Genomic DNA, 20,663 nt, shown 5'->3' on the forward strand with positions numbered 1-20,663 from the left:
TTCACTTCTAGGCTCACTTCTGTGGGTTGTCTTCTATGGCTGTTCTTTCATTGGACTGGAGGATTCACTGCAGAGCCAAACATAATTTTTGAGAATCCACCTAGGGGGCTGGAGAGATGGCTCAGTGGTTAAGAGCCTGCTCTTCTGAAGGTCCTGAGTTCAGTTCCCTGCAACCACATGGTGGCTCACAACCATCTGTAATGAGATCTGGTGCCCTCTTCTGGCCTGCAGGCATACATGCAGACAGAATACCGAGAATACTGTGTACATAATAAGATAGATAGATAGATAGATAGATAGATAGATAGATAGATAGATAGAATACCGAGAATACTGTGTACATAATAAGATAGATAGATAGATAGATAGATAGATAGATAGATAGATTTTAAAGAAAAGATTCCACCTAGATGGTTCATGCGGATAATCCCAGTACTTGGGAAGCTGTTTATTCAAGTTAGCCTGGGCTACATAGTGAATTCCGGGCCAACCTGGGCTACAGGTTGTATCAAAAATAAAAAAGCTTTTAAAAAGAAGGTTGTAGAAACAACTGAATTGGTAAAATGCTTGCTGTACAAGAATGAAAACCATTTGGAACCCATTTAAAAAACAACTTTTAGGACTGGAGGGGGGAGAATGAGAGGGGAGGAGGTGGAAATTTTTAATAAATAAATTAATTAAAAAAAAACAAAACAAGCATGGTGGCACAATCTTGTAATCCCAGCCATGTGAGATTTAGGGCCAAAAGTCTGAACTGGTACAGCTCTTGGAGCAAAGCTGGGTGTGGTTGGTGGTGCACGCCTTTAAACCTAGCACTTTGTGAGACAGAAGCTGCTGGCTCTCTGTGGATTCAAGTCTGTCAAAGCTGCATGATGAGACCCTATCAAAAAACAAACATGAAAACAGATTGGGTTGTGGGGGGGGGGGGGGACTGAAGGCGGGAATGAATAAGACTAACTTTTTCAGAGGGCCAGCAAGATAGCTCAACACATAGAGATACGTGTATGTAGGCCTGACAACCTGAGTATGATCCTGGATCCCACAAGTTGGTGGAGGGGAACATGCTCTGGAGAGTTGTCCCCAAACTTCCACTTGAGTGATGATGTGCTTATATAGGTGTGCGTGCACGTGTGCACACCAATAATAAATAACATTTTAAAAGAGGATCTGATTTCAGAACTCTGGAAATAAAGGTTTGTAGTGTTTGGGGCAGTTGACTCACAGAAAGACAGAACACTGAACAGGTCACTCCGTGAGTGTCTTACCTGCAGTGTAGTCTGAATAAAGTTAGGATGAGGAGTTCGTGAGGAAGAGACAAGACAGGATGCAGTGGTGGGCTGCTAAGGAGCTTTAGGATCATGAGTTTGAGGCCTTTTGGGGGCAACTTAATGAGACCTATTTCTAAAGGAGGAGTGGAGGGCAGTGCTCTTGTTACTCTCCAACCTTCTGCCCCTTTCAGTGTATTCAGTAGACATACTTATTCCTACTAAAAAATGGGGGGAGGGGCGTAGCTCAGTTGTGGGGTGATGGTTGAGTGTGCCCAGCACTGGGAGTTTGAGGGGAGAGGATGAAAATGACAGCTGGTGTGTATAATGTGGCTCACTTATGTGGTAGTAGTGCTCATGAATACTGTAAGACTGCAGAGTGTTTAAGTCCATATTAATGACGAACAGAGTGGGGCTTCCTTCCAAATGCCTGTTTCTTTCTCATCTTAGTAATTCAGCAAATAAAGTGTTCGTGCCATACTGCTCAGATATTAGTCAGTAAAGTAGTTACTGTGCCTCTAACACTTGTCTGCCAGTTGTCAAAGAAATTACCAAAAATAGAAAAGTTTCCCTTTAACCTAACAAATTTTACAGAAAAAAAAAAATCACCATTTTCTTTTTAACTTGGTTATTTTGTTTTTGATAGATTGCAAAGGTGGACTGTAAGGAAGTACTAGACATCATATGTAATCTGGAGTCCGAGGGTCAGGATAACACAGCGTTCATTCTTTGTACAACTTACCTTACCCAGCAGCTGCAAACGGCCAGTGTGTATTGTTCTTGGTAAGTACACTTAGTTTGTATATACTTTGTTAGTGCATGGCGTAGTATTTAGGGTTTGTGTCAGATTTAAGTCTTAGCATGTAAATAAAATCTTGATTACTAATGAAGTGATTTAACTAAAAATGCAGTTGGTTTAATGTAGTCAAGGAAAGGTCAGGTGCTCCTTCCTCTTGGTTGTCCTGTTTCCATAGATGTCTTCTTCCTTGGAGACAACATTATGTCAATATGGAATAGACAGGGCTGGAGAGATGGCTCAGAGGTTAAGAGCACTGGCTGCTCTTCCAGAGGTCCTGAGTTCAATTCCCAGCAACCACATGGTGGCTCACAACCATCTGTAATGAGATCTGGCGCCCTCCTCTGGCGTGCGGGCATATATCGAGGCAGAATGTTGTATACATAATAAATAAATAAATCTTAAAAAAAAAGAAAGTATTAAAAAAAATATGGAATAGACAGACATTATATTATTTTCCCTTAACTTTTATTAATATCTTCTCTGCTAACTTGTTCTTATTTGGAAACCCATTAATGAAAAGATCAGATTACCTAGGAGTGTAGCTAAAATTAACATTAGAAAAGGAAATCTCTTTGAGTGCCAATTTAATTTGCAACCTTGGTACATGTTGCTGACACTGCATTATTTTTTATTTAATTTTCTTTATATTTTGTTTGCCTCTGATTGCTTAGTTATTAAAAGATAGAAACAAATATATCCATAACCCCTTAATTCTAATTGTATTAGATTACTTAGACCAGAAGGATAAACTTGATAGGCAGGAAACTGCTAAATTACATGTGTCTTCTCAGTGAGCATCTGATTAGTGGTAAGCCCTGGCTGTTCTGAAATTCACTTTGTAGACCATGGTGGCTTCAAACTCGTAGATCCTCCTGCCTCTGTCTTGTAAGTGCTAGAATTAAAGGCATTTGCCATCATGCCTGGCTATAAATAGACTTTGATTTCAAAAGTTAATAAAATCCTATATAGAATTTTATAGATTCTGTGGTATATGTGTCTGTTAGGGGGAGAGATGTTTCTGTATGTGTAGCCACTGGCTAGTCAGGCCTGTGGAGATTAGAAGCAGTCTTGGGCGTAGGTTTTCACCTTGCACTTTGTCTGAGACAGATCTCTGTTGTTCGCTGCTGCATATGTCAGGCTGACTGGCCTGGAAATGTGCAGGAATTCTCCTGTCTCTTCCTGGCGTCTTGGAATAGAAGCCCCAGAACTGCAGACTAATACTCTGTTATGTCTGCCTTGCATGAGTTTGGGGAATTCCAGCTCAGGTCCTCATGTTTGTATGACCCAAGATTCTAAGTATTTTCAAACGTAAACCCATACATTTACTGTGGAGTTTTTCCTTGTTTTCCCCCTTTGGGTTATTTGTGATAGGATCTTATTCTGTAACCCAGGCTAGCCCCAAATATAAGGCACTTCTACTGCCTCTGCCTCCCAAGTGCTAGGATTACAATTTGAGACATTACACCCATACCCAACTTCGGCCTTTTTCCTATTTGCATGTGTGTTTATGTCCATGTGCTCAGAGGGCTTTCTCTCAGTAAACCCACTTTCTGCTTGGGCTGCCTGGACTAGCCAGCAAGCCTCAGGGCCCCTGCTGTCTCCAGCTTCCTAGTACTGGGATGCTTAGTGTTCACCACCATACCTAGCCTTTTTATGGGTGCTGCAGATCCAAATTCAGGTCTCCATTCTTGGACATCAAGCACCTCACACACTAAACCACCCCCCAGCCTCCTCCCTCAATTTTTTAGTGTTCCTGACACAACTTTTATTTTACAGTGGTCTCCCCCGACTTCTTCACTCAGCCACTGTTCGCATGAAATTGTCTGTAGCTGGCTCTAGGGTTAATGCTGTTCTCTGGAAGCAGGAAGGGATTAATAGGGATTTCCTTTTTTGTCTATGCCAAAAAAGAAAGAAAATCTTGTTTACTTAACACTTTATTTAAAAGCTTCTTCTAAGCAATTCAAAGAGAAATAGAATCTAATTACAAACAAAAAAACCTTTTCCTCCTTTTTGTGGTGTGGAGCTAGACTGAAATTAGATACAATCACCGCACAAAACAGCAAGTTTAAGAAAAACTTCATCTCAGATCATCTGTACAAGAAAGGTTATTTTGTTATGCTCAGGGCTTTTGCGTGTTTAAGATGGAGAGCCTTTTGTTCTTGTTTTGGGAAGTATTTTAAGGCTGGAGTCGTGACTCACAGCTGTCATACCAGAATTTGGGAGTCTGAGGGAAAGGGTAGCCGTGAGCTTGAGGAAAGCCTGCCTACATAGTGAGAACCCATTTCAAAAGGCAAAGTCTAAGCGACATTTTTGATAAGAGGGATAGCAAGATTAAAAAATACATAAAGGGTTGAAATAACCATAATAAACAGTCGCATAACACCTGGGCAGTGGTGGCGCACGCCTTTAATCCCAGCTCTTGGGAGGCACAGGCAGGCAATCTCTGAGTATGAGGTCAGCCTGGCCTACAGAACAAGTTCCAGGACAGCAGGGCTACACAGAGAAACCCTGTCTCGAAGTCACATGGCTTTTCTAGCACATACTCTAAATTTATTCCTAGAAAATGTCACTCTTGAATTTGTTATCAAGAAAGATAGTATTTGCAATGTGAACTACATAGCTCTATCACTTAGAATATTTTTTTATTCTGAGGAAATTTTCTTCAAAGACATTTAAAAATCCTAATAATAATTTAGAACAAAAACCATGCAATATTCACCATGCCCTCATTCTTAGAAGCTGTGTCATTAATCCCAGCTGCACACAGTTTGGGGATGGGTGGGGATGTCAAAGAGTGGGAACAGGAGTGTGGGCACTGTGGGTGCCCAGCAGTGCTGGTAGAGTCGCCCAGCAAGTGAGAAGGGGCCATTTTGAACACTGTGCACAACAGTGTCGTTACTCTCCTGCTTTAGAAATAAAGGCAGGCAGTTAACACATTTCTTGTTGTAGGTTAGCCTTTGCCTGCACCAGCATTTCTGAACTTAAACTTTGTTTTTTAAGTTCCTAGCTTTTTTTATTTATTTATTTTTATTTATTTATTTGAACTTAAACTTTGTATACTGAACATTTTGCTATGGTAGAGTATTTACATGGCTGTTCTCCCGGACATACCCTGGTCTTGTATGTCATGTATTACAGAGTTGTGTCCCTGCACATGGGAAAAGACCAAGATATTTTATTTAGCTTAATTTTGTAGGGAAATTAAAAGAGGCCACAAAGACCAGTGCTTGAATAGCCATCGTTAGGATGTGATCTTTCCTTAGTTCTTCCGTTTTCTTTTGGAGTTTTAAATACCCAAATCAAAGTGGACACTGTTTAAAATTCTTGTTTAATACATAAATCTGTCCCAAATTGTTTTTCCTACTGTACATAAACTAAAATTCCCTTTTTAAAAAGTTTATTTTATGTGCATTGGTGTTTTTCCTGCATGCATGTCTGTATGGGAGTGTTGGATCCCATGGAACTGTAGCTTTGTGAGTGCCACGTGGGTGCTGGGAATTGAACCTGAGTTCTCTGGCAGAAAGCTGGTGCTCTTAACCACTGAGCCATCCTTTCAACCTCATAAATTTCCTCATTTTTAAAATAAGTATTTATATAATATATTAGATAATATGAAGATTCCTCGTCACTTCACCATTGGAAATACACATAGGAAATACATTTGTGTTTGTTTTATGAAGGGACGTACACTGTAGATAGCTTTAAGTTCACTTTGTAGTCCAGGCTAGCCTCAGACTTCAGATAATCTTCCTTCCTCAGCCTCGGTTCTCAAGATTATAGTTGTGTAATATTTCATTGTTTTCAGAACTGGGAACAGAACTTGGCCTCATATACAGTAGGCGAGTGTGTTACCAACTAAGCTATATCACCTGCTTGATTCACTTTAAAAATATATTTATTTGCTTTTATGTGTATGGGTGTTTTTATCTGCAAGTCTGTGTGTGCACCAGTGAATTCAGTGCCCTCAGAGGCCTGAAGAAGTTGTCAGATCCCTTAAAACTGGAATTACAGGCAGTTGTCAACCATCATGTGGGTGCTAGAAATCACACCCAACTCCTCTGAAGGAATGGCAAGTGCTCTAAACACCAAACCATCTCTCCTGTTCCGCCTTTTCTGCATTTGGGGAGGGTGTTCCTTTTTTTGGAAACAAGTTCTTGCTGTGTTGTACACTAGACTGGCCTCCAACTCATAGCGGTCCACCTCCTTCAGTCTTCTGAGTGGTGGGATTTACTTTTTTGATTGTTTCTGGTTTTGTTTGGTTGTTTTGGGGACAAGATCTCACTATCACAGCTCTGGCTGGCCCAGACTCTGAGAGATCAGCCTTCCTCTGTTTCCCAAGTCCTGGGATTAAAGGCAGGCACAGCTGATTTTTTACAAAGATTTATGCACCTACACAGAGAAACTCTGTATTGGGGGTGTGTGTGTGTTCATCTGTGACTATGCCACATATGTGGAGGCACCCTCAAGTCCACAAGAGGGCATCAGATTCTTTGGAGTTAGAGTTGCAGGCACTTGTGAGCCTGACTTGCATGCTGGGCTCCAAATCTGCAAGATCAAGTATTTTTAAATGACTAAGCCATCTTTTCAAACTGGTGAGCTTGGGCGCGTGCTGTTTGTTCATGCATGCCTGTGTCTGTATTTGTGTGTGCTCAGGTATGTGCATATGCATGCAGAGACCAGTATAGGATATAAGGTCCCCTGAAGCTGGAGGAACAAAGCTGCTGTTAGCTTCTAGACATGGAGAGAAACGGAATTCTGTCCCTTTGTAGAAACAAGAGTACTCTGTTACTGAACCATCTCTCCTGGCCCAAATGGAGATGTCTGTTTAAGGTTTTGTCTTTTGTGTTGTTTTTGAGACTGGCTCTTGCTGTGCATCCTAGCTGGCCTCATACTCACTATGTGGCTCCAGCACTTGAACTAGTAACAGTACTCCTAACAGCCTCTTGAGTGGCAAGACTACACATGTGCTACCATTGCCTGGCTCTAGGTAGTTAAATAGCTTACATTATGTATCCTTTAATCTTTATAATATGTAACTGGCTTTTATCCCCCCGCCCCCCAACACACAGACAGACTTGAGATGGAACTTAGGAGTTTTGCCCATACTGAGCAAGGGTTATACCACTGAACTATCTCCCCAGGCTTCACATACATATATTTTGACCGTTAAGCCTTTTTAAAAATTATATATTTATTTTTGAGGCAGTATCTGTCTACAGAGACCTGGCTGGCCTGGAATTCATGATGGCTTTGAGCCCACTAGTGCTGCTTCTGTCTCCCAGGTACTGGGTTAAAGGCATACATCACCACTCCTGCCTTCAGACATTCTTTTTTACTTAAGATTTGTTTTTATTTTATATACATGCATATTTCGCCTACATGTAAGTATGTGAACCACATGCATGCCTTGTGCCCTCAGATGCCAGGAGAGAATATAGGATTCCCTAGAATTAGAGTTGTAAGCTAGGAACTGAACCTGCATTCTCTGCAAGAGCGTCAAGTGCTCTTAATTGATGAGCTGTCTGTCCAGCCCTCTCCTCTTTATTTCTAAGCATATGCAATTTATAAAAGTCTCATTATGGTTTTGAAATTTCTGTTGAAATACTTAAATCTGAATAAAGCAGTTTTCTGATGAAAGTGAACTGTTGGCCAGTGCTCTAATTCCAGCACTAGGGAGGCATAGGCATTTTGACCTCTGAGCCATGGTCTGTGTAATGGAACGTAATCTCAGACTAATAATTTATTTACTTCAATCTTTTTATTACATCCATAATAAATAGTTTTAGAATTTCGGTGTTTTAACTATTTCCCAGAGTGCCATTTTACTTAAGTATTCGGTAACATAGGCCTAGCAGCAGCATCACATTTTGGAGTCAGAAATCAAGTGTCTTTTGGGATGTTGACAGGCTGCATAGATTTCCTTACTACTTGCCCAGTTAATGAAACGAGGTTTAATTTGCTCTATATAAGTAATAACCAACGTAAAAGTTAAGCCTTTTAGAACAAGAGGGTCCCACAAAGTCAGTTCATGTATTAGGATTGAAACCTAGTGCCATTGTCCTTGGCTTCTCATCAGCCTTCATTGTCCGCCATGTTCAGAAAGTCCGGTTTCATCCCATGCTTATTCGGTCCTAGTCCCGCTGGCTTTGTGGGAGTCTAGCCTGTTTGGATGCTCACCTTCCTGGACCTGGATAGAAGTGGAAGGACCTTGGACTTCCCCGCAGGGCAGGGAATCTTGGACTGTTCTTCATTCTCAAGAGGGAGGGGGAATGGAGTGGGGGGAGGGGGCGATGTGTGGGAGGAGGGGGAGGGAAATGGGAAACGGGGAAGAGGCGGAAATTTTTTTTGTTTCAACAACTAAAAAAAAAAATAAAAAAGAACAAGAGGAAATCTAAGTAAAGGGGAAAAGTTAATGTCCTAATAAGGAAATAGTTGTTTTTTGTCTTTGGACAGACAAGAAAGGAATCAGAACTTTGAGAACAGATTCTTCACAGTGTTACCTATTTAGGGGCAAGTAGTGGAAGATATAGACAGCTTTTCATTTGGTTTCTGTTGTCTGTGTTGTCAGCTTAATTTCATTGACCCAGAAAAAAAGAGGTGGTCAGGAGTGGGGCAGCAAACACCAGTTTCAATACTTAATACAACTGTTTTCTTCCACAGGGAGCTGACTCTCTTTTGGAGTAAACTGCAAAGAAGAATCGACCCGTCTTTGGAGACGTTTTTGGAACGCTGTCGGCAGTTTGGTGTCATAGCTAAAACACAGCAGCATTTGTTCTGCCTGATTAGAGTCATACAGACTGAAGTGAGTAGTTTCTTCCTTCCCTGCTAATCATGGCAGTTTCTCAGGGAATTGACTGACCTCTAAGGAGCCACAGATTCGGTTTGGTTGGTTGAGACAAGGTCCCAAGTAGTACAGGATGCCACTAAATTTGGTCCTCTGCCTCCTCATCAAGTGTTGGTTTCTATATGTATGCTCTCATGACTGGTTCCTTGGCTTTGAGACCAACCTTGAACTTCACTGCTTGTCTCACTGTTGTCTTTATTGCTAGGATGAGAAACTGGGATCCTGGGAGCTGCAATGTGATGCTGGAATTTAAACCCAGGTTCTTTAGAAAACTGAGCAGTGTGTGTTCTTAACCTAGACTCCTTAACTTAGATTTATGTCTCTTTTTTGTTTGTTTTGTTTTGTTTTTCGAGCCAGGGTTTCTTTATAGCTTTGGTACCTGTCCTGGAACTAGCCCTTGTAGACCAGGCTGGCCTCGAACTCACAGAGATCTGCCTGCCTCTGCCTCCTGAGTGCTGGGATTAAAGGCGTGCGCCACTACCGCCTGGCAGATTTATGTCTGTTAAAAAAAATAGAAGTTATTTCTGTGTGTATGCACATGGGCACGAGAATATAATGGAATTGGTTCTCTCCTAACATGTGGGCCCTAGGGAATCAACCTCAGGTTATCAGTTTTGACAGCATGTACTCTTGCCTGCCAAGCCATCTTACTGGCCCTGTCTAGATCTAGATGTAAAGAACCAGTCTGGATTGTGTACTTACTGTAAGGTCAACTGTTTGGAGACTTATCTGCAAAGTCCCTTTTGTTATTACATGAACACTAACATATTTACACATTCACCCTTAAGAGGGAGAGATTGTGTGAAGTTGAATGCTAACCAAGAGGGGTTGTTTTCTTATTTTTTTTATGGGTTAAAATTAGTTTATGATTATGAGTGTTCTGCACTGTATGTGCACCACATGTATGTCTGGTGCCTGCAAAGGCCAAAACTGGGTGTTGGATCCCCTGGATCTGGCATTTACAGATGGGACTAAAATGCAGGTCTTCTGGAAGAGCAGCAAGTGCTCTTAACCATTGAACCATCTCTCCAGCCCTGTCTAGGTTTTTGTGAGTTTTTTTTTTTTTTCTTTTTTAAAAAAGACAAGATCTTGCTATGTAACCCAGGTTATCCTCAAACTTAAAGCCATCTTGCTGTTTTGGCTTTCCTAATACAGAAATTTTATGTATGAGTCACCAATGACAGCTACTAGGGGTTATTTTTTAATTCTACACAGTTTTAGAAATACGGAGTAAAGGGTAAGCTACTAGATATTAGAGAAGGTAGGGTTTTTGGTTGCTTTGTTTTTGTTTGGGGGGGCCTCGCTGAGGAATTTCAGTGCACCTCTAGTTTTTTAACTCTCTTGGATAGGGGTATGGACTATCCTTGCCTAGCCGTTACATGGTATCCACCTGAAGGACAGAAGAGATATGAAGAGGAAGGAGGAACTAAGCATAGGCTCTCTTTATTGAGATTCTTAACTCAAGTCTATTGACGAGAGCTATACAGAAATTTTTCTTTCTTTGTATAGCAATGTAATCTAGGTAGACAGGCCAGATTGCTTTATAGACTCCATATAGAAAACACACATAGCTTCCATATTAGTCCCATCTTTGACTGTATGAACCTAACTATTCCAATCCTGACATGATGTATTCATTTTAGAGAGCAGGAAAGAAGAGGGAGAGGGCAGACTACACCATGACACGCCTTCATAACCAAGGCATGCGCACATGCATGTGGCCATATACAGCTGCAAGAGAGGCTAGGGCATATTTCATTGTCATAGGTGACTTTGTAACTATTTAAAACTCAAGTGTTGTACCTGTCTATAATCCCAGTACTTGTAAAACAAAATAGAAGAATCACAAGTTCAAGTTCAAAATGAACTACTGTAGCAAATTCGACTCAACTGACCAAGGACTTGGATTATAGCTTTGTGGTGACTGGCCTAGGATTTGCAAAGCTCTGTGATCACCGTGCTTGTATTAATAATATGGCCCAAGCTTGTCCTCTGACTACCACATGATTACTATGGCAAACATGTTCTCTTTCATAGCCCAAAACAAAACCAAAAACATGAGAACATATTGTAAAGTAAGGCGTGAAACTGTTAAAACCCCAGATTCTGAGAGAGATGGCTTGACCAGCCAGTGACATTGAACAACTGAATCTCTTGAACTTTTTTTTTATTTTGAAATGAGGATTATATATACAGGAAATTTTATCTAGAATAAATAAATAGGCTGTGTTGAGACTCTGCACATTCATACAATTATTTCTTTATATTCACAATATTTTTAAGCTTTTAAAATTTTTTATGTGTATGAGTGTTTTGCCTTCATGTCTGTCTGTGTTGTACTATCTTCATGCTTGGTGCCCGTGGAGTTCAGAAAGTGTTGTCAGATCCCCTAGAACTGGAGTTATAGGTGGTTATGAGATGCCATGTATGTGCTAGGAACCAAACCCAGGTCTTGAAGGTCAGCCTGGCTGTCAAGCATGGAGTCATTTCTCCAGCTTCATGTTCCCAGTATTAGAATCGTGTCCAACACAGAATAATTACATAGCAGTTGTTTCCCAAACTTTCAAATGCTCATCATATGTTGTAGCAGTCAGTTTATGTTCTCTTTATTTCATTTATGTAATAGCCTTGAGGAAAATTGAATACTGTCCAGTATTATTAGCATTTTACCAATAAAGAAATTGAAGAGTGGAGGAATTGAGAACTTATGTCAAAGTCTGACTCTAATCTCCGCTGTTGGGCGCTGTGTATTACACTGCTTTGGCACACATGCAGTCCTCCTTGCTCATGCTGTGTCGCCTTCCATTCCAGCCTCTCTGAATAGAAGACAGGTATACAGTAGTCTTTGCTTTTTGTGACCATGTCTTTTTTGTGCATTTTAACTACTTTCTTAAGAGTTGTTTTGTCTCTTATTCTATGGGATATTGGGATTTGATTACACCTTTGACTGAAATGTACAAAAAAGTTCTTTAGGAGATATTGGAGAAGGATTTAGTGTTGGGACTCTGAAAAACCAAGTACTTTTCATACAAAGAGTTCCTTGAATTCAACATTATAATCACTTAATCACCTGTCTCTCTCCTGCCCACCCTACCCCCCAGCCCCGTTTTCTCACACTGTTTTTGTTTGGTTGCTTGAATCCTGTCTCCATGTTTCAGTGCTAGGATTGCAGGTGTCTGCTAAATACCGAGGTTTAGACTATCCGTTATACCCAGCATACCACCACTCTTTTTTAATCGGTTACTGAGCTCATTTTCTCCATAAGCCTTTAAACTCATCTGCATTTATTGTTTATATATTTGACTCATGGGTAATTTCATGAAGGGTAAGAATTACTTCAGTATACAGTACCATCAGCACAGTGCCTGGTGGCATACCACACACCAGACCATGTCCCAAAGCAGCTGGAACATTATACCATGCTGTGTACTGCAAATATACTTTGTTGCATAATTACAGTATGTAGTTCAGTCCTTTGCATGTTGCCACACAAAGGATCTAATATGACTTGGCTCTTCTGTGTGGTGGTACATGCCTATGATCCCAACATTTGGGAAAAGGTAGTTTAAGGCCTGTGTGAAACCATGTCTATATGCATGAAAAGCGGGGGGGAGATTTAAGGTTTTTTTTGTTGTTGTTGTTGGGTTTTTTTGTTCTTTTTTCCGAGACAGGGTTTCTCTGTAGTTTTTGGTGCCTGTCCTGGAACTAGCTCTTGTAGACCAGGCTGGCTTTGAACTCACAGAGATCCGCCTGCCTCTACCTCCCAAGTGCTGGGATTAAAGACGTGCGCCACCACCAGTTGGCCTTTTTTTTTTAAAAAAAAAAAAAAAGATTTAATGTGCCTTTTGTTTTGCCTGTATATATATACTCTGTGCAAGGGTGACAGGTCCCCGGGAACTGGAGTTACAGACAATTGTGAGCTGTCATGTGGGTGCTTGGAATTGAACCCTGGTCCTTTCAAAGGACAGTCAGTGCTCTTAACCATTGAGCCATTTCCCCAATCACTCCTAAGTTGAAGTTTAAGAACCCAAAAGGAACAGGGCAGTAGTGGTGCACACCTTCAATCCTAGTACTTGTGGGGAGGGGGCAGAGGAAGGCGGATCTCTGAGTTTGAGGCTAGCCTGGTCTGCATAGAGAAACCCTGTCTCAAAAAATTTTAAAAGAAAAAAAAAAAGAACCCAAATGGGATAGTTAGTACTATGTTTTTAGTTGTTGGTTGAGTGGTTAAAAAAAAATTTTTTTTAATGTGGTTCATTTACATAATGGAACACTACACAGCAGAAAAGAATAACGACAGCTTGAATTTTACAGACAAATGGATGAGGCTAGAAAACATTATTTTGAGTGAGGTAACCCAGACACAGACAATTATCACATGTTCTCACTCATAGGTGGTTTTTAAACATAAAACAAAGAAAACCAGCCTACAAATCACAGTCCCAGAGAACCTAGACAACAATGAGGACCCTAAGAGAGACATACATAGATCTAATATACATGGGAAATAGAAAAAGACATTATCTCCTGAGTAAATTGGGAGCATGGCGACCTTGGGAGAGGGTTTAAAGGGGAGGGGAGAGGCAAGGAGGAGAGCAGAGAAACATGTAGAGCACAATAAAACAAAATAAAAAAAATTTAAGGGTAGATTCTTGTTTGGCATTTTAACATGTTCTATTGCTTATGGAATAAATGTTCTTTTTTCTTGTATGTGTGTGCATATATTTCCTCTTCAATATACATCTTAGAATGATGAATACTGGCCTCTGAATTTCCTTACACAATAAATAGAAAAACATACTGAATAATATAGTTGCAATACTATAACTTATACTATATCTTATTTATATTATTTATATTTATAGCTCTATAGATTGACACACACACACACCCTTGGTGGTCATTGCCTTTATCTACTGGGCTATCTCACTAGCCCTGTTTATTTTTGAAACACGCTTTTACTAATATAGTTCAGGCCAGCCTCCAGCTCTGCTTAGTCCTAACTGGCCACTAATAATCCTCTTGTCTTGACCTCCCAAATGCTAGGATTATAGACATGTTCCATGAACTCCAAAGGTTTTGAGAAATTGAAATGTCTTTGCAACAGAAGTTAATGTAATTTTTTGTGTACAAGATTGACATTGACTTTCCTCTTTTCCTTGTAGGCACAAGATGCTGGTATTGGGGTGTCAATTTTACTATGTGTCAGAGCTCTTCAACTCAGATCAAGTGAAGATGAGGAGATGAAAGCTTCAGTCTGTAAAACAATCTCCTGTCTTTTACCAGAAGATTTGGAAGTTAGGCGAGCCTGTCAGCTTACAGAATTCTTAATTGAACCCAGTTTGGATGGATTCAATATGCTGGAAGAACTGTATTTGCAGCCAGATCAAAAATTTGATGAAGAAAATGCACCAGTTCCAAACTCCCTCCGCTGTGAGCTCTTATTAGCCTTAAAAGCCCACTGGCCCTTCGATCCTGAATTTTGGGACTGGAAAACTTTGAAACGACACTGCCACCAACTCTTGGGACAAGAAGCCTCTGATTCTGATGATGACTTAAGTGGCTATGAAATGTCTATTAATGACACAGATGTCCTAGAGTCGTTTCTCAGTGACTATGATGAAGGTAAAGAAGATAAACATTATAGGAGAAATCTGGCAGATCAGAATAAGGAGAAAAGAGATAAAAAGCCCATCGGTTCCTCTGAAAGGTACCAGAGGTGGCTGCAGTACAAGTTCTTCTGTTTGTTGTGTAAGCGGGAATGCATAGAGGCCAGGATTCTTCATCATTCCAAGATGCACATGGAAGATGGAATATACACCTGTCCAGTTTGTATTAAAAAATTTAAGAGGAAAGAACTCTTTGTCCCTCATGTGATGGAGCATGTTAAAATGCCACCAAGCAGAAGAGAGCGCTCTAGAAAGAAGTTACTGTTGAAAGGCTCTCAAAGGGGTGTTTATCCCAAGAGTCCCACCAGAAGTCTGGAGCAAAATCAGTCACTGAGTGAACAAGCCAAAGGAGAATCTCATGAATATGTCACATTTAGTAAATTAGAAGACTGCCGCCTGCAAGACAGAGACCTGTACCCATGTCCCGGTACAGATTGTTCCCGTGTGTTCAAACAGTTTAAATACTTAAGTGTGCATCTTAAAGCTGAACACCAAAATAATGATGAAAATGCCAAGCACTACTTGGATATGAAAAACAGAAGAGAGAAGTGTACTTATTGCCGGAGGCATTTCATGTCTGCTTTTCACCTGCGAGAGCATGAGCAGGTGCACTGTGGTCCTCAACCTTATATGTGTGTTTCTATAGATTGCTATGCAAGGTTTGGATCAGTGAATGAACTCCTTAACCACAAACAAAAGCATGATGATCTTCGTTATAAATGTGAATTGAATGGCTGTAACATTGTGTTCAGTGACTTGGGCCAGCTTTACCACCACGAAGCACAACATTTTAGGGATGCATCCTACACATGCAATGTCCTTGGCTGTAAAAAGTTCTATTATTCCAAAATTGAATACCAGGACCACCTCTCAATGCATAATGTTGAAAGTCCAGGTGAAGAATTAAAGAAATCAGTGAAACTTGAGGAACCTGCAGCAGGTGGAAAGCAAGATTCTGTGGACCAGCCTCATCTACTTGACCAAATTGATAAATCCCATTCTCCTGAAGACCTTCTTTTCTGTGCAGGATCAGCTAGTGCTCACATAGACACCTCAGAAAACCTGAAGGACAACAGTGACAGCAATTGTAGTGATCAATTAAGTCACAGCTCTTCCACTTCAATAAATGAAGAATTAATTGACACACTAGATCAATCAGAAACCATGCAGGACCTATTACTATCTCATGAGAAAGTCTTTGTGCCCTCCACTTTAAAAGAGAAGTGCTCTAATGTGGCCATTTGTTTTGATGGAACTAAATTCACCTGTGGTTTTGACGGCTGTGGATCTTCCTACAAAAACGCAAGGGGGATTCAGAAACACCTGCGGAAGGTGCACCCCTACCACTACAAGTCCAGAAAGGTAAAGGCAAAAGACCTCTATACCTGCTTAAATGACAAACATAATGAAGCTGACAAGTTGGATGCAGAACCTAAACCCAGCTCTGATACAAACAGTGACTCCCCGGATGAAGGTCTAGATCACAGCATTCATGCTAAATGCAAGCGAGACCATCGAGGTTATTCCCCTGAACCTTCCATTTGTGCTTCTAAAAGGCCGTGTACAGAGGATACCATGTTGGAACTTCTGTTACGTTTGAAACATTTAAGCTTGAAGAACTCGATAGCACATGGCTCTTTCCCAGGGTCACTGCAGGGGTGCCCATCTAGTGGTGCTAAGTCTCTTCAGTCAGTCCCATCTTCCATTGCAGACCTTAACCTTCAGAATGAGGATGAAAATATGCCGAGTCAGTACCTTGCGCAGTTGGCAGCTAAGCCTTTCTTCTGTGAGCTTCAAGGATGCAAATACGAATTTGTGACCAGAGAGGCTTTACTAATGCATTATCTTAAAAAGCATAATTATTCTAAAGAGAAGGTCCTTCAGTTATCCATGTTTCAGCACCGGTATTCTCCATTCCGATGTCATATCTGCGAAAGGTCATTTACGAGAAAAACACACCTTAGGATTCATTATAAAAATAAACATCAAATTGGCAGTGACAGGGCAACTCACAGACTGTTAGACAGTGAGAAATGTGATCATGAAGGCCCATGCTCAGTAGATAGATTGAAAGGTGACTGCTCTGCAGAACTCGGTCCCAACAGTAACTCAGAGACTCCATGCCATTCCAAAAAAGATGAGTGCAGCTCGGAAACAGACTTGGAGTCCTCTTGTGAGGAATCAGAAAGTAAGGTATCTGGTATTTCATCACCAATTGGCAGCCACAGAGAAGAGGGAGAGGGGAGAGAGGGGAGAGGAAGCAGGCGGACTGTTGCTAAAGGAAATCTGTGCTATATATTGAATAAGTACCACAAACCATTCCATTGTATCCACAAAACTTGCAACTCTTCATTTACCAATCTAAAAGGCCTGATTCGCCACTATAGAACTGTGCATCAGTACAACAAAGAGCAGTTATGCTTAGAGAAGGACAAAGCAAGAACCAAAAGGGAACTTGTAAAATGTAAAAAGCTGTTTGCTTGTAAATATAAGGACTGTAACAAGCGCTTCCTGTGCTCCAAGGCCCTGGCTAAGCACTGCAGTGACTCTCATAACCTAGACCACATTGAAGAGTCTAAAGCGCTTTCTGAGACCGAGTCTGCAGCAAGGTTTTCTTGTAACCAACCTCAGTGCCCTGCTGTTTTTTATTCATTCAGTAAGTTGAAGCACCACCTATTAGAACAGCATAATATTGAAGGAGAGATCCATTCGGATTATGAAATCCATTGTACTCTTAATGGCTGTGGGCAGATTTTCAGCCATCGAAGTAATTACTTCCAGCACGTCTACTACCGACATAAGGACAGTTATGACAGCCTGTCCAGCAGCCAGAAAGTAGCGAATGAGCGGCTCCTAAGGAGTGAAAAGGTGTGTCAAACAACCGAGGAGCAGGGGCAGACACATACACAGGGGCAGATGCAGGGACAGACACAGGGACAGGGACAGGAGCAGCAGACTGCCAAAAGGCCATTGAATACTAAAGCTAAAAAATGTGGTGGCTTACTCAAAGATAAGAAAGCCCCAATTAGCTTTAAAACCAGAGCAGAAGCTATCCATATGTGTGTTGAGCATTCTGAGCACACACAGTACCCATGCATGGTGCAGGGATGTTTGTCTGTGGTGAAGCTGGAGAGCAGTATCGTGAGGCATTACAAACGCACCCATCAGATGAATAGTGCCTATTTAGAGCAGCAGCTGGAGAACCTTGTGGTCTGTGTGAAGTATGGGACCAAAATTAAGGAAGAGCCCCCTTCTGAAGTAGAGCCCTGTGTAAAGAAAGAGGAAAATGCTAGCTGTGAGTTGATGCACACAGAGCACCGTTCCCCAGGTGACAGCAGCGTGCCCCTCCAGAACACTGATTCCACTTGTCCAGCTGAACAGGATGGTGGTCAGAAAAGGTGTACAGAAAGAAACCCGGCTCTTGACACGGACGCTCTACTCTACAGGGGATCTTTGAAATGCAAGCATACTTCAGAACCCCCTTTGGAACAGTGTGAGACAGTTCAGTCTCCTCCCTGTAAAATAGAAAGCCCTATCCCTAGTCCCTGTGAAACAGAAAGTGGTACTTACTTCACAGACTTCCAGCTGCCTTTATCAAGGATCAAAGAGGAACCTGGACAACATAGTTCAGGGCAAGAAAACACTGTCAAGAATGCAACCCAGGTCCCAAAAGAAAATATTAGGAAGCATTCTCAGCCCAGGTCATTTGATCTGAAGACTTACAAACCTATGGGATTTGAATCTTCCTTTCTGAAATTTATTCAGGAAAGTGAGGAGAAAGACGACGATTTTGATGACTGGGAGCCTTCAGAGCACTTGCTGTTGAATAACTCCTCTCAGCCCGCTAATGACTTGACAGGGAATGTCGTGGCGAATGCCGCAGTGAATGACAGCGACCCTCCAGTTGACATACCTCATTCTTCCAGTGAGCCTCCAGTTACGGAGAACCTGACTACAATCGCACCATTAGTAGTCGCTGAAGCAGCGGCAGTCCCTTCCTTGGAAAACCTGAGGGTGGTACTGGACAAAGCATTAACAGACTGTGGAGAGCTTGCCTTAAAGCAGCTTCATTATCTCCGCCCCGTGGTTGTCCTTGAAAGATCTAAGTTCTCCACACCGATTTTAGACTTGTTTCCAACTAAGAAGACAGATGAGCTTTGTGTAGGAAGTTCCTAAATCACTGTTTTGTTTTTGAAGCAACTAGCTCCGGCACTGCAACGTGGAGACACTTGCCAGCGTGAACAAAGGCTGGGAACCAGCCACACTTGCTTAGGGTAGAATAGGCTGTATTTACATGAATGTACAGTATCTATGTCCGCAGTATTGGCAGCATCCAGTAGCTCTCCAGTTGGTTTTCTGATTGGGATTTTTGCTTGTTTGTTTATTAAAAAAAAATGGAACTGTACTCTTGTTTGGTGCTAATTAATACATCAAAATATACTGGGGCTTCCTTTTTTCCAATTACGTGTGCATGATTGTATATGGAACATACATTAAGGTCCCAGGGTGGGAGGGCTAGGGAAATGGTAGGAAGTTCTTCCTTGACTTGAATGTGCACCCAAGGGTGCTTTGTGTAATATATTGTACACTACAGCATCTTATATTTTTTGAGTTGAGTTTCAATAAATTACAATTTTTCACCCACTTCTTGTTTACTCATGATGAGTTTTCATGCCCCATGCAAACCACAGTTGAACCCGTGTTTTCTGGGGTGTGTCTCACATTTTACTCCAGTGATTTTCTGCTAAATAACCGTTCAGATCATGATTCTTTTTTTGGATGACCCTTGTCTTAACGTTTTTATAGAAAGAAAATTCTGAGATTTGAGTTATTTGCCTTAATAGTCAAGATAGCTCCCAGACAAGAAAGGACAGAGGTTGGCTGTGTAGACAGCCAGGCTAAACATAAAGGATGTAGCAGACTCGAGGCAGATTCCCAGCAGACTACAAATGATGTCATGCTGGTGTAAGAGGGGCGGGGCAGGAACTTAGGAAGCCGGGAACTAAGCAGTTGTGCTTTATACATAGCCGAGAGCCTCAGAAGGATGGTGAGCAAAGCGGCACATTCACATGTATAGATGTATTATGGAATAGCATTTGAGTATAAGAGTGGATAAAGGAGGTAATTAAATAATAGGAACCTGGGTTTGGTTCCCAGGATCTCACACATTTTCCTGGCTTCTGCCAGGAGGGTAACTTGATGGTCTGTGCTGACGGTTGCAGTGTAGGGAATAGATGAAGTCAAAGTTCATAAAGAGGGGCCAAGGAGATGGCTCGGTGGTTAAAGGGACTTGCCGGGTCTAACAACTGAGTTTGATTCCTGTGACTACCTGGTAGAACAGCCAACTCCTGTAAGTTGTCCTGACTGACCACGGTGGCATATGCACATAAGTAATTTTTAATCCTTTTTAAGGTAGGTAATGACACAGGACTATCGAGAATTAGAACAAGAAAAGCATTCGGGGGGGGGGGGGAGGTATGCCCAGCCAAGGTGGGAACATAAAAGGGAGTGGGTGTTTGGGAAGAAGCCAGGTTCAAGGTGAGTCTGGTTTTGTATGTTTGCAGTGACTGGGACTTCTAGGTCTGGCAGCAAAACGATCCAGGGTTTGATTTGGTCTGTGGGGTGTTTTGCAATAATATATGTTCTGCAGCTTCAAACTAGATCTTCCTGCCTGGTCCCTCCTGAGTGATAGAATTCATTTAGTGTACCAGCTTTTGGGTTTTTGATGCACTATCTCCAGCGTGGCTTCCAAGTCAACCCACTAAGTTGAATAATAGCCTTGAGCTGTCATCCCGCTGCCTCTACTTCCTGAGTGCTGATGACTGACTTGTTCTATTTCTAGTTTACAGTCCTGTTCCCTGCCTCCTTGACAAACACTACGAATTGTATTACATTTCCAACTGTGTGTGGTCTAAGCTGTCCTCAAACAATCCTCCTGCCTTGGCCTTCCTAAAACTAATTACAAGTTCCCATTATGCCCAGTTCAGTACTAAATTCTTAACAATACATTAGTATCACTGTCCCAAAGCCATTTTCAGCCACTCTTGTTAGCTAGCACTGAAATGGCATAGTTATATCCTCTTGTCTTC

The 20,663-nt window shown here is 41.5% G+C and overlaps 1 protein-coding gene across 1 annotated transcript in view; it reads left to right on the forward strand.

The window, feature by feature from the left end:
• Positions 1-19,219, forward strand: part of Rlf (RLF zinc finger) — a 71,008-nt gene extending 51,789 nt beyond the window's left edge. The window contains exons 6-8 of the mRNA XM_041651908.1: positions 1,912-2,048; positions 8,725-8,866; positions 14,071-19,219. Coding sequence (XP_041507842.1) covers positions 1,912-2,048; positions 8,725-8,866; positions 14,071-18,750 — 4,959 coding nt within the window. The 3' untranslated portion in view covers positions 18,751-19,219. The remainder of the gene's footprint in view (positions 1-1,911; positions 2,049-8,724; positions 8,867-14,070) is intronic.
• Positions 19,220-20,663: the final 1,444 nt, after the last annotated feature.

The sequence above is a fragment of the Microtus oregoni genome, unplaced genomic scaffold, assembly GCF_018167655.1.
Source record: "Microtus oregoni isolate MIOR12 unplaced genomic scaffold, Mior012 000005F_ref0000423, whole genome shotgun sequence".
NCBI classification, from domain to species: Eukaryota; Metazoa; Chordata; class Mammalia; order Rodentia; family Cricetidae; genus Microtus; species Microtus oregoni.